We start from the raw sequence: 12,039 nt of genomic DNA on the forward strand, positions 1-12,039 counted from the left end.
AACTCAAAAAAAAAGCAAGCTAAAAAATCTAGAGAAAAACCAAACCAACTGATATAAAAACCGGAATGAAATGTTTCGACATGGAATCAGCAACAAGACGAGGAACACATCCAGGAAATAGAGGGGCGCTCCAAGATTGGTGAAAAAGAAGAAAATGAACAGGTAAGGATCTGACTTGGACAGAATTGTGTCTTCATCTAGCTGAAAATTAGGAGCGGTGATTATTTATCACCTCCTATATGGTCTTGTACTTATAACATTATAATAATACATCTTCGTAAATGGATGATGCGGCTAGTTCACCTAACTGTTTTACACGGAGTAGTTGCGAAGGAAGGACACTATTTTCCAATAGCGGAGTGCCCCCGTTCGTCGTGTATAAAAAGGCCTTTGTAGGAGTTCCCTAGGCAGGCCAAGAACCAGAGTCTACATCCACGCTTACGTTTGCACTTTGCAGCAAAGTAGTAGCTATACTAGAAAGATGACGCTCAAGCTATTGGCCGAAGTGAGCCCACAGGAGTTGCTCGTATGTCTGGCGGAGCTCCATAACCACTTTCTCGGCTACGTCAAGTCCATGTCGCTCAAGTGCGCCGTGGATTTGGGCATCCCCGAAGCCATCCACCGCCGCGGCGGCACCGCCACCCTCGCCGACATCGCCACCGACACTAAGGTACATCCGGCCAAAGTCGCCGACCTCCAGCGCGTGATGGAACTGCTCACCGCTTCCGGCATCTTCAGCACCAGCACCGACGGGGAAGACGACGTCCTGTACGGGCTGACCACCACGTGCCGTTTCCTCGTCGGCTGGCACAACCTGTCCCCTATGGTGCCCTTCCTTCTGAACCCTCTCGTCGTCACGTCCTTCTTCAGCATGCCCGACTGGTTCAGGAGTGAGCCGGCGCCGGCGGGCGCCGGGTCCCTCTTCGAACTGGCACACGGCTGCTCCCAGTGGGAGAGGGCGAGCAAGGACGCTGAATTCAGCGGCGTCCTGAACGGCTCCATGGCTGCCGATAGCCAGGTCTTCCTCGAGGTCATTATTATGGACAAGGGCCGCATCTTCCGCGGCCTGAGCTCGCTCGTCGACGTCGGCGGCGGCAAGGGCGCCGGCACCAAGGCCATCGCAAGTGCCTTCCCGCGCATAAAGTGCACCGTCATGGATCTTCCTCACGTTATCGCCGACGGCGCCGGCGCCGGCCATGAAAACCTGCAGTTCGTAGCCGGTGACATGTTCCAATCCATTCCATCGGCGGATGCCGTCGTACTCAAGGTATCCATATCACACATGCATCGCTTTTATGAACACTCGTCAATTATTCAATTAATGATGAAAATTCCATACTTTCTATTACGGTATGTTTACGAAAATGGAAACCTCTCCATTCCTTTTTCTTTAGCGAATAGGACCCGCATAAATCCTATATGGAATATATACTCTGGTCAAGGAAGAAACTGCTAATCCGAACAAGACTGTGTGACGCCGAGATGCCAGCACGGCATGGTTGAATGAAAGAACTGTTGTCTATGCATGCATGCACAAAGGATTAAACTGCTGGTGTCATCAAAATACCAATATGGATTCACATACTAAAATGTGTGATGGCATATTCACATGTACAAGCATGATAAAATACAACTTAAATTCTACACATGTATGTGAAAATAACTACGAATATTGCTTTATATGTGGCTGATGAGTTAAATTTGCAATACTGAAAACATTGAAGGAAAATGTAGGGTGGTTTATTTTAAGAAATAAATAAATGAGATGACACTACAGGAAAAAAGATGGACGAGTCAAATAAAATAAATATAATTATGATAAGAAAAACATGCATTTAATATACATATGTACATGACAAAACAATGAAAATTCAGCAATTAGATATTTCAATTATTTATGTACCATAATAATCATTATATTTTTCCTAAATAAAACAATTAAAACTATATCAGCTCAAAGTGTGGGTTTAGGCAACAATAGGGCCCAATATATAAATGTTACTAATATTTTTTTTTGCGAAAAAAATGTTACTAATATTTTGATGTGGCATGTCAATGTCCTCACTGAAAAGACAATGGAACTAATAAAATGTATCGTTTGTTTTGTAGTACAATGGTTCATGCTTTCACTAGATTGCTTACATACTTCTCCAATTTGTTTGTGCCTATTTGTTCCAGAACATTTTACATGATTGGGGCCATGACGACTGTGTCAAGATACTTCAACGTTGCAAGGAAGCCATCCCTGCTAGAAATGCTGGAGGAAAGGTGATAATCATAGATATGGTAAGAGGACTAGCACATGACGAGAAAAACATAACGGAGATGGAAGCCATACAAAACCTATTCATGATGTACATCAACGGGGTGGAGCGAAACGAAAGCGAGTGGAAGGCTATCTTTTCCGATGCCGGGTTCAGCGGTGACTACAAAATCATGCCGGTGCTGGGTCCCTACTCAGTAATCGAGATCTACCCATGATACACCAACGAACTACCGCATTATATAATGGACAAAATAACTTGCTCATACCTGGACTCCATCAGGTTCATCGGTATGTGTGTTGGTAATAAGCAGGATGCCTTGTCCACCTGCCTGTTTGCTATTTCACATCTTATATGTTAAGCATACTTCCTTCTGGTGTTTGTAAAACTACATTTCAAGAAACTATGTATGATGTTGTGATCTATAATTCGCATACCAGAACTTTGTGTCTGATTTTTTCTTCATGCGATAGAGTAAATTGACGGGCCTTGCTCCTTGTGGTTGGGCTTCTGCAGTCCGGGCCGGACCAGAGAATATCACAATCGTGCATTCCTCGTTTTTCTCCCGAACACAATACTGAAATGGTTCAAGGACGAAACTGCAAAAAGACCATCCCGTTCCCGGAGGAAGACTCGGAATCCAATAAATAACAAGTCTGGTCGCCCCCGCCGAGTCAAACCTCGCATTCCCCAAAGCCACAAAATTTCCCCACCAACGCGGCAGCACCGCCCTCCAATCCGCCCCCAAATCCGATCCGCCTCGCCATGGCCGGCGCCGCCCGCCTCCTGCTCGTCCTCGCCGCGGCGTGCCTCCTCGCGGCGCCCCCGGCGGCGTCCGCCCGCCCCTGCGGCCACGCGCAGACGCTCCTCATCTCCTTCTCCTCCTTCTCCAGGCCCAACCCGGACCCGGCCAACCCGGCCCCGCTCACCACCACCGTCGTCACCGTCCTCCGCGTCCGCCGCCTCGGCCCGCACCTCCAGATCCGCCGCCCCGCCCACCCCGAGCCCCTCCCGGCCGCCGTCGCCGCATCCGCCGACACCGTCGCCTCCTCCTTCCAGGAGCGCGCCAAGGACATCCTCGTCGTCGTCTCCGGCCTGCTCTTCGGCTTCGGCTGCGGCGCCCTCACCGCCGCCTCCATGTACCTCGTCTGGTCCCTCATCGCCTCCACCGCCGCCTCCCCCTACGACGAGCTCTACAGCGACGACGACGACGAGGAGGTCTCCGACTCCGAGAGCCCCAAGAAGGCCGGCTACGTCATCATCCACGACACAGAGGACTTCGTCGGCGGTAAGAACTAGGATCGGTCTTGCAAGACGATTTCGTGATGCATGATTACATGGGGAAAAAAAACTGTGGAGTATATATAAGACTATTCGCATCTATCTAATGTGTGTGGGTGTGCTGCGCCTGTCTGACTCTATCTACGTGTATGGTTGGGGAAACGATGTTATGAATATGCTTTCTGTGTGTTCTTAGCTATGGTCAATGCCAAACTGAAGCATGCTTATTTATCTATCATGAAAGATGGGAACTTGTTTGATTTCCGATGTTTAGCAGAATTGCTACATCCGCTGTTCCATGATGGTGTATGTTTTGGCAAACCAAATTAGTTTTCTAAAACACGCTACTACATTATGCAGCAGATGGAATACATGTTAGGCACTGCGGTAAATTGTAGTAAGCTGTTTCTGCACTTCTGGTCGCTGAAATTGTACAGAATTTTCACCCCTTACGTCTGATGTTTTCTTCATTAGTTGGGTGATCTGTCCATTTTCTTGTCATCGGGTCCTGATGTGGACCAGTCTGGAGTGATCAATCATTTTTCTGCAGTGTGGCTTTTGATGTTTGCATCGTTTCTTGCAAAAGCTTGTACTTTGAGTGTGACTCTAGAACATCCTTGGAAATATACATAACTTTGAATTAGGCAAACTTAGAGGCAGTGCATATGAAACTGGGAACCTAACATTAGTTTGCTAGTAACAAACTAAATGTTGACGGGCCCTTGATTTTCTCAATTCCTCTACTTATCATTGAGCTTAGAGCTGAGATGGAATTTTTTGAAACTTCAACTCTTGAATTGCTCTAATACTTTCTATTTACTCCTGAGGCCCTGACCCATACCAATAATACCTTAATGTCCTAACATTTGCTTTACTGTCCAAGCTACTTCACCTTATTGCACCAACGTTGTTAGTTGTGTGATTTGTCCATTTTCGCAGGATGTGGTCCTGATGTGGACAAGTCTGGAGTGAACAGACATTTATCTGCATTGTGATATCTGCTGTTTGCATCATTTCTCACACAAATTTGTCCTACGAGTGTGACTCTTGAACCTCCTTGGTAGTATACATGACACTGAATTTGGAAAGGTTAGGTGCAGTACATGTGGAACTAACAACCTAACACTAAGATGGCTAGTAACAAACTCCACGCCTCTACCTATCATTGAGATTAGAGCTGAGATGGAATTGTATGCAACTTGAACTGTTGAAAACTTTCTCTTTAGCCCTGAGGTACTGACCCATTCTAATAACTCAATGTCCAAACATTTGCTTTACTCAAAAAGCTACCAGCTTATTGTACTAATCCATGTGGTAGATGAGTGGATGTGATATATTGCCCTGCCTCACTGATCCAAATTATGTGCACTTGCTTTCTACGTTACTTTCCGGTTGTCCTTATGAGCTAGGTGCTTGAACAAACTGTACCTTGCTTTTTTTAAGCACTATATGAAGCAGTTGATTTTTGTTGGAGTAAACATATTTGTTTCAATCCGGTAGGTTCTAAATAATCAAAATCTAATGCTCTTTTAGTATATATCCCTGTCTTGATCTGTAAACTGTTACCTGTTTTCTATGCATATGAACTAGTGTTGGACTTGTCAGGGGCAAGCAAAATTATGGTATACATGATTACATGGACTATCGAGTATATACTATTATGCCTAAACCCTGAACCCTGTGTATGCAGTACAGTTGTGATTGATGAACGTGCCAAATTTTCTCCCTGGTGGGGCTATTTTGTGTGGTAGTCTTTACATATTGTTGGAATGTGTGATGATGTGATCTGGAGCGATCCATAAATTCACCCTTATATGATATCTGATACTTGTATCATTTCTTGCTGTAGCTTTCCTTAATATAACTGTACGACCTCTTTTGCAGTGTACACTTTGAATTAGACAGTGGTGGTTATTGGATTAGAAAGTTCGGTGGTTATTAAATTAGACAGTTTATTGGTTGCACCTGGTTAACATGTTAACAGTTCGCAAACAGGAAATAGAACTTGCTTGCACGTTCTCACAAATTGCACGTTCTCTGCAGTTGTAGTATTACTGTACCCATACAGTAGTTCACAAAATCTGCCATCAATTTATAATCGAGCGGGCCTCTTCTAACCCTCCGTGCTCACACCTAATTAGAAACAAAAAAGATTGCCGTCGAAATTGCATCTGCTCAGTGCTGGACATGTAGGCTCATTGCTGAACTTGCAAGGCCGCCATCGGAAGCCGCCGTAGACGAGGCCGGCGTACCCGGCCGGCTGGTCGAACAGATCGTGAGTTAGAACCTTACAGATTAAAGGTGGATTAAGAGATGCCTCTATTGCAGTTGCACCTGCTTAGCCCGATTGATCAATCTATACTCTGTAAAGAGATGATTGTGCTCTGTGTCTGTTTAGAAGATATGCCTAGGAATAGAAGGAGGTCCGTTCGATTGTATTTGACGGCACTAGGTGAATTACTGTACCCATACAGTAATAGTACAACTGTAGAGGAGCTGCGCCCATTAGATATATCCATATCTACGCAAAATTGAGTCAAATAATTTGAATTGGAGGGAGTAGCTAATCGGAGGTAGTAACTAGCTTTGCTTACAAACAGCTTATGTATGACTACTGTACATGTCATAAGAAAAGAAGAGAGCCACTAACAAACTACTTCACCGTCCCAGCTACGGTTTCCTGTCCTCCCGTCCATTGTAATCTACCACCGCTCCCGTCCATTGTAATCTACCACCACCGCCGGCGCCATTCTCTCCACCTCAAAATGTCGCGCCGTCTGAAGACGACGTACTCAATGCTGGGCCTCAATGGCCGTGCGCTGCCACCACCACCACCACCGCAGCCGGAGCCGGAGCCGGAGCCCGACACGGACAATAGCTCCGACGATGACATAGACCCAAGGTTTGCGGTGTGGCGCGAGGCCTACTACGCCGATGCGGAAGCTGAGGCGGCAGAGGAGGTGGCACAGTGGGGTGAGCAGCTGCAGGCACCCCCCGACCCGGAGCAGGCGGCGATCCTGACGTCGTTGAACGCGGAGCGGTTCCGGACGTTGAAGGAGGAGCAGCGGGAGTTCATCAACGACGCTAATCTCGAGCACGCCCTCGAGATCTCGCGCCAGCGAGCGGCCACGGAGGAGGTGGGACGCCTACTGATGGAGGCAGAGCGATAGAAGCTCGCCTCCCTCAACGCTCGTCGCCACTACGACGTGTTCGCCCGCGAGCAAGCGAGATGCGCCGACAGCGAGCAAAGGCGGGAAGCACGGGGACAGCGCCGCCGACAAGCTCCTGCGACGCCAGCCGCCATGCTCCACCGCCAGATGCGCGAAGGAAGGGCCGAGAGGCGGGCACGGATGCAGGCGGCAAAGACGAAGAACGACGACGAGGCAGGCCCGTCGCGCGCCCCATAGTAGATTGATTAAGTTTACATTTTTGAATATCGTTTGAATTTCGTTTTGTATCAATTCAACGTAGTTTTGTATAAATTTCGTATGAATTTCGTTTAAATTCGGTATGAATTTCGTTTAAATTCGGTGTTTAAATGTCAATTTAAATTTAAATTTAAATTTCTATCGGGGCCGCCTTGGGGGCGCCGGTGTGGGAACAACTTCCCTAAATAGAGGATGCAGTGCCGACGCCCCTCAAACGGAGGTGCCGGTGCCCCTGCCGGCGCCTATTTGAGGGCTACTAGCGAAGATGCTCTGATACGCAACAAAACAGAATAATCTTGTCTCTGCTTCTGAATGTTGAACGGAGCTAAGTTCAGTTGCCATTCCAGATCGTCATACCTGACATCAGGCGGCAACTCAAATGGTATTAGCATACAGTTAGTTGGTGGCATAAGCTATAATTTAGGTAACTAAACTACTTCTAGTCTGCTGATACAAGTTCAGCCAAAAAACAGTAAACAAAGGGTGGTGGAAGGAAGCGAAATAATGACGGGGCAACTTGCAGTTGTGCAAGTCAAGCAAATTTCAAGGAAGGAACTGCACCTCGAAGACTACTAACTTAGAGTATCTTGGGTCGCGTCTTTCAAAGCATCTCTAAACAACGCTCGATCGAGGGTTTGAGAACGGTTTTTTTTCGTGCCAAGTTTAGAGGACGTCGCTGCCCAGCCGCGTCCTCCAAACGAGACCCTAAATCAATAAAAATATTCGAAAATAAAGCTTTTCATGTGATTAATCATATATTACATATTGGTGGCATCATACAAAATGCTTAGCAGTTTCCTAATGAAGCGGCATATGATGGAGAACATGAAGCTCAAGACAACGCTGAGGTGGTGTCCCCTCATTTCGCTGAAGAAGGCTGACGAAGTTGCCATCCTATGCGACACCTCCACCTGCCTCATGGCGTACCACATCCCGGGACAGAGTGGTAAGCCACGAGATAGGCAGAAATGTTGCACAAGATGGCAAGCTCGCCAGCCTTCTTCATAGTGTTGCCTCGGGCTTCGTGTTGTCAATGATCCACTATATCTTCCACCTCCCACTCGCCCTCCTCTTATGGGACATTGCTTTCGCTGCTGCTTGGAGAGACAGGGGGGGGGGGGGAGAGATATCCGAGGGAGAGGGGAAGCCCTATTTATAGCAAAGAGATCTTTGGATGATCATAACATCTATGCAAAGATTTAATTTTCGATGATCGATGTTTATGTGCTCTGATATGCATGGCAAATCGTTAGAGATAAGAATATTAATTATTAGATTGAGAAAACCTAAATTTATTTAATCATGTGTGCCTTTAATTCTAAAATACTTTCGAAAGTATGTATTCTGTGATGCGGTATCCGTGAGGATATTTGGGGTTAGTGAGGCAAGTTCATCCATCCATGGTTCCTTTTTTGACAGATCAGCCATCCATGGTTGAGCTGATGATTGGAAGAGGGTTGGGCGGGTTAGCTCGTGGTATAGATAAGTGAAGCGTTCGGGTGCAGGGACGACATTATGGTCAATGCTTTTGACTCCTTTTGCTTTGGCAAAATCAGTGACTCCTTGATGGTCTCACACTCTCACTAGATCATACACGTGACCAGAACATAATTTGAGGCTAAACACTATTTATGTGATGTTATATACCTTTTAGGGTGAATTCTAGAAAGAAAACTTCAAACATAAATCAGTGCTGCTTTTTTTTTGACTAACTATACAAGAATCGACATAAATCTAGTAGTCGCCTCACTTGATTGTCATGCATAACAGCATAAACAGACATGCTGAAAATCAGATGCACGTTCCACGAATCATTGCACGGCCGAGTGCTAGAAATCCGCCAAAACAAAGAAAATAAATTGTTCAACGAAAACATTGCTAACCATAGGTAATAATTAAGATTTGAGAGCACTATTAAATTATATTCTATTTATTATTAATTCTAACTTTATTTTATTTTTAATCTTAATTTTTGAAAGTATGTATTCCAAAAAAAAAAGGCAGGTTGATGTTGCCATCCAGAGCAGCAACCCTTCGTCCATTCTACGCCCTGCAATATCATTACAAATTATTTTTCAAGCTACACCTTGTCTTGTAACTGTAAATCTACCTAGTCTGATCGAGCTCTTACTAGTAGCTAACTAATATCACCATAAGCCAATGACCAACAAGAAACAACCTACCTTTATCAAGGACATCCGATGACTATGGCCTCCACATCACTAGCGCCCCCTCTCAGATTCCCCTCTATTCCCCCGCCCTATCCACCCCCACTGCCGCTTCTGGTACCCATGCGCAGGTGCCCCCGGTGGTCCTGCGGGCGCCACCGCTACCTGCGTCGCCGGAAACAGGTCATGTTCCCAGCGTCCCTGATGAGGACATCTCTATGATAGATACAACCAATACTCCTACAACCACATCTCAGGTACATTCGTTACTAGGAATCCTTCCTGATATATATGAGAATATGATGCTGCCTAAATCAAATGTATTTATATTATTTAGGAATGGATCTAGCATGGACGTCAAGCTTTGGATTAGGAACGTGCATGGAGATGGCAGCAGACCTGCAAGGATTCAGGATGGCGTTGCAAGCGAGGATTTCAGAACATTGAAGCCACCATAGTGAAGCAACGATGCTTGGATGAATTATACAAGTTACTCCATCATAAAATTCGTCCAAAGAGTTATTTGTGGTGCTGCGTCACCTTATTTAATGGGCCAGGCCCATGTATTTTCGGATTAGGTATTTTAGGGGATTTTAAGAGGCCATATAAGTGGAGGAAGGCCCATTTAGGGGTGTTTTTGGCCAACCCTAGCTGGTTGGACGAAAATCCCTTGACTTCCCCCATATATATCCCTCTATAGCCGTCATTAGAACTTGGATTTTGATTAGATTAAAAGTTAGCCAATTGCTGCAACTTCGTGTACTTCTTTTGAGGCCAACGCCCAGAACAAGACCGACTATTCGGAATCCCACCATTATCAATCAAGCTTTCATCTCTATTCGCAATATTCTGATTGCATCTTTAGTTCTTACTTGTTCTCGATTTCATGTAGGAATTAAGACCCTTGTTGGTCAGGCTGATCGTGCTTCCGCAAGATCAGTAACTCCCGGAGATTGTCCTAGCGATTGCATTGGCGCACGAGCTTTGCACGTGTAGTCGGATCGTCAAGCACGAACTCCACCAACAAATCGAATTATCTTCATCTCATCGAAAGATCGGACACCTTTTCCCTATCAAGTGGTATCAGAGCAAAGCCTCTCCACCACGAGATCCCGACGAAATACGCGCTTCCCAAGGGCTATGTAGAAAGGTATCAATGCGGCAACGGTAGCGGACACGCCGTAACTACCCATGAAGATTTTGATCGTACCACTGGGTGCCCAATTAGCAAATTAAGTGCGATGGCTATCGGGGCGCCGTGGGCTGCCCGCCCCAACTTACAGGCCTAGTCCCACGGCTTGGGCACAGATCAGTCGGTGTGGAGCCGGGTGCTGCCGTACCTCACCCGCGACCACCGCGTGGTGCTCTACGACCTGGCCTGCGCCGGCAGCGTCAACCCGGACCACTTCGACTTCGGCCGCTACAACGGGCTGGACGCCTACGTGGACGACCTGCTCTTCATCCTGGACACGCTTAGCATCAAGCGCTGCGCCCTGGTGGGCCACTCCGTCCCCGGCATGATCGGCATCGTCGCCTCCATCCGCCGCCCCGAGCTCTTCGCCAAGCTCGTCCTCATCGGCTGCTCGCCATGTTTCCAGAACGACGGTGATTACCACGGCGGGTTCGAGGTGGAGGAGGTCCAGGAGGTGTTCGACGCGATGTCGGCGAACTACATGGCGTGGGCAACGGGGTACGCGCCGCTGGCGGTGGGCGCGGATGTGCCGGAGGCGGTGCAGGAGTTCAGCCGCACGCTCTTCAACGTACGCCCCGACATCTCCCTGCACGTCTGCCGGAGCGTGTTCAAGACCGACCTCCGCGGCGTGCTCGGCATGGTGAAGGCGCCGTGCGTCGTCGTGCAGACGGCCCGCGACATCTCCATCCCGGCCATCGTCGCCGCCTACCTCAAGGCCCATCTCGGCGGCCACACCACCGTCGAGCTCCTGCCCACCGAGGGGCACCTGCCCCACCTCACCGCCCCCAGCCTCCTCGCCCCGGTGCTCCGCCGCGCGCTCGCTCGCCATTAATCCAACGAACATGGTGCCCCCGAGAGTTGGAGAACGTGCACGACCTAATTTGTCTCCTTCTTCTTCTTGTCATGCCTCATGTCCTCTCTGTAATGGAAATCTGTTCTCCACCGACGATGCATGGAGGAGATCCGGCATTTGGCTGTCCACGTCATGCATACATTGATACTATCGTATCGTCATGCATACATTGATACTATCGCTTAGATCAAGTTGACCTCGCTACTGTTTAATTAAGATACTTTACCCTCCCCTAGCTTACGAATGCCAAATCATATCTCTTTAGAAAGAGGACTTGTATTCCGCGACTACACTTGAGCGGCATTCTAGTAATATCGGATGTAATACTTAAAACTTTTAAGTAATAAAACATTCATTATTAAAAAATATATATAGACGCTGACCGGCGCGGCGGCGCCCACCAATCTTGGGGTGATGTACTTGTGCTTGAGCTGGTTCTTGTTTGGGTTCCCTCCCCGACCCTTTTAATTTTTTGTGTTTGAGATTTAAAAATCTGTTTCAAGAAAAAAATATTAAACGACATTCTTTATACCGGATGCTTAGCTCATCTTATCAGCGACGGATGTACTGGACAAGAGAGAGAGTGTGTGTATGGGGCAGGCAGGTACTCCCTCCGTCTGCAAATAAGTGTATGATACGTCTCAAACGTATCTATAATTTCTTATGTTCCATGCTAGTTTTATAATAATACTCACATGTTTTACATATACTTTATATCATTTTGATGAATTTTCCGCTACTAACCTATTACCAAGATGCCGAAGCGACAGTTCCTGTTTTCTGCTGTTTTTGGTTTCAGAAATCCTACACATGAAATATTCTCGGAATTGGACGAAACAAAAGCCCACGGTCC

At 47.1% G+C, this 12,039-nt stretch overlaps 3 protein-coding genes across 3 annotated transcripts; all 3 read left to right on the plus strand.

Annotated features, from left to right (window-relative positions):
• Window positions 1–481: 481 nt before the first annotated feature.
• On the plus strand, window positions 482–2,536 carry LOC124694736 (acetylserotonin O-methyltransferase 1-like). The gene is made up of 2 exons (XM_047227686.1): window positions 482–1,267; window positions 2,179–2,536. Exons 1-2 carry the CDS (start codon window positions 482–484, stop codon window positions 2,479–2,481), a joined length of 1,089 nt encoding a protein of 362 aa, XP_047083642.1. The 3' UTR covers window positions 2,482–2,536.
• Window positions 2,537–3,025: 489 nt separating this feature from the next.
• LOC124694738 lies at window positions 3,026–3,805 on the plus strand. Its single transcript, XM_047227689.1, has one exon. The coding sequence runs from the start codon at window positions 3,030–3,032 to the stop codon at window positions 3,561–3,563; it is 534 nt and encodes a 177-aa protein (XP_047083645.1). The 5' UTR covers window positions 3,026–3,029; the 3' UTR covers window positions 3,564–3,805.
• Window positions 3,806–5,858: 2,053 nt separating this feature from the next.
• LOC124694373 (strigolactone esterase D14-like) lies at window positions 5,859–11,165 on the plus strand. Its single transcript, XM_047227365.1, has 3 exons — window positions 5,859–5,933; window positions 6,389–6,682; window positions 10,431–11,165. The coding sequence occupies exons 1-3, from the start codon at window positions 5,859–5,861 to the stop codon at window positions 11,163–11,165; spliced, it is 1,104 nt and encodes a 367-aa protein (XP_047083321.1).
• The last annotated feature ends 874 nt before the right edge of the window (window positions 11,166–12,039 follow it).

Source organism: Lolium rigidum, chromosome 3 (assembly GCF_022539505.1).
Source record: "Lolium rigidum isolate FL_2022 chromosome 3, APGP_CSIRO_Lrig_0.1, whole genome shotgun sequence".
Lineage (NCBI taxonomy): Eukaryota > Viridiplantae > Streptophyta > Magnoliopsida > Poales > Poaceae > Lolium > Lolium rigidum.

Coding starts and splice junctions, on each gene's coding strand:
- LOC124694738 (XM_047227689.1), top strand. CDS start 3,030: ATGGCCGGCGCCGCCCGCCTCCTGCTCGTCCTCGCCGCGGCGTGCCTC.
- LOC124694736 (XM_047227686.1), top strand. CDS start 482: ATGACGCTCAAGCTATTGGCCGAAGTGAGCCCACAGGAGTTGCTCGTA. Junction 1,268..2,178: donor CGGATGCCGTCGTACTCAAG/GTATCCATATCA, acceptor TATTTGTTCCAG/AACATTTTACATGATTGGGG.
- LOC124694373 (XM_047227365.1), top strand. CDS start 5,859: ATGCCTCTATTGCAGTTGCACCTGCTTAGCCCGATTGATCAATCTATA. Junction 5,934..6,388: donor AAGAGATGATTGTGCTCTGT/GTCTGTTTAGAA, acceptor CCACCACCGCAG/CCGGAGCCGGAGCCGGAGCC. Junction 6,683..10,430: donor AGCGAGCGGCCACGGAGGAG/GTGGGACGCCTA, acceptor TTACAGGCCTAG/TCCCACGGCTTGGGCACAGA.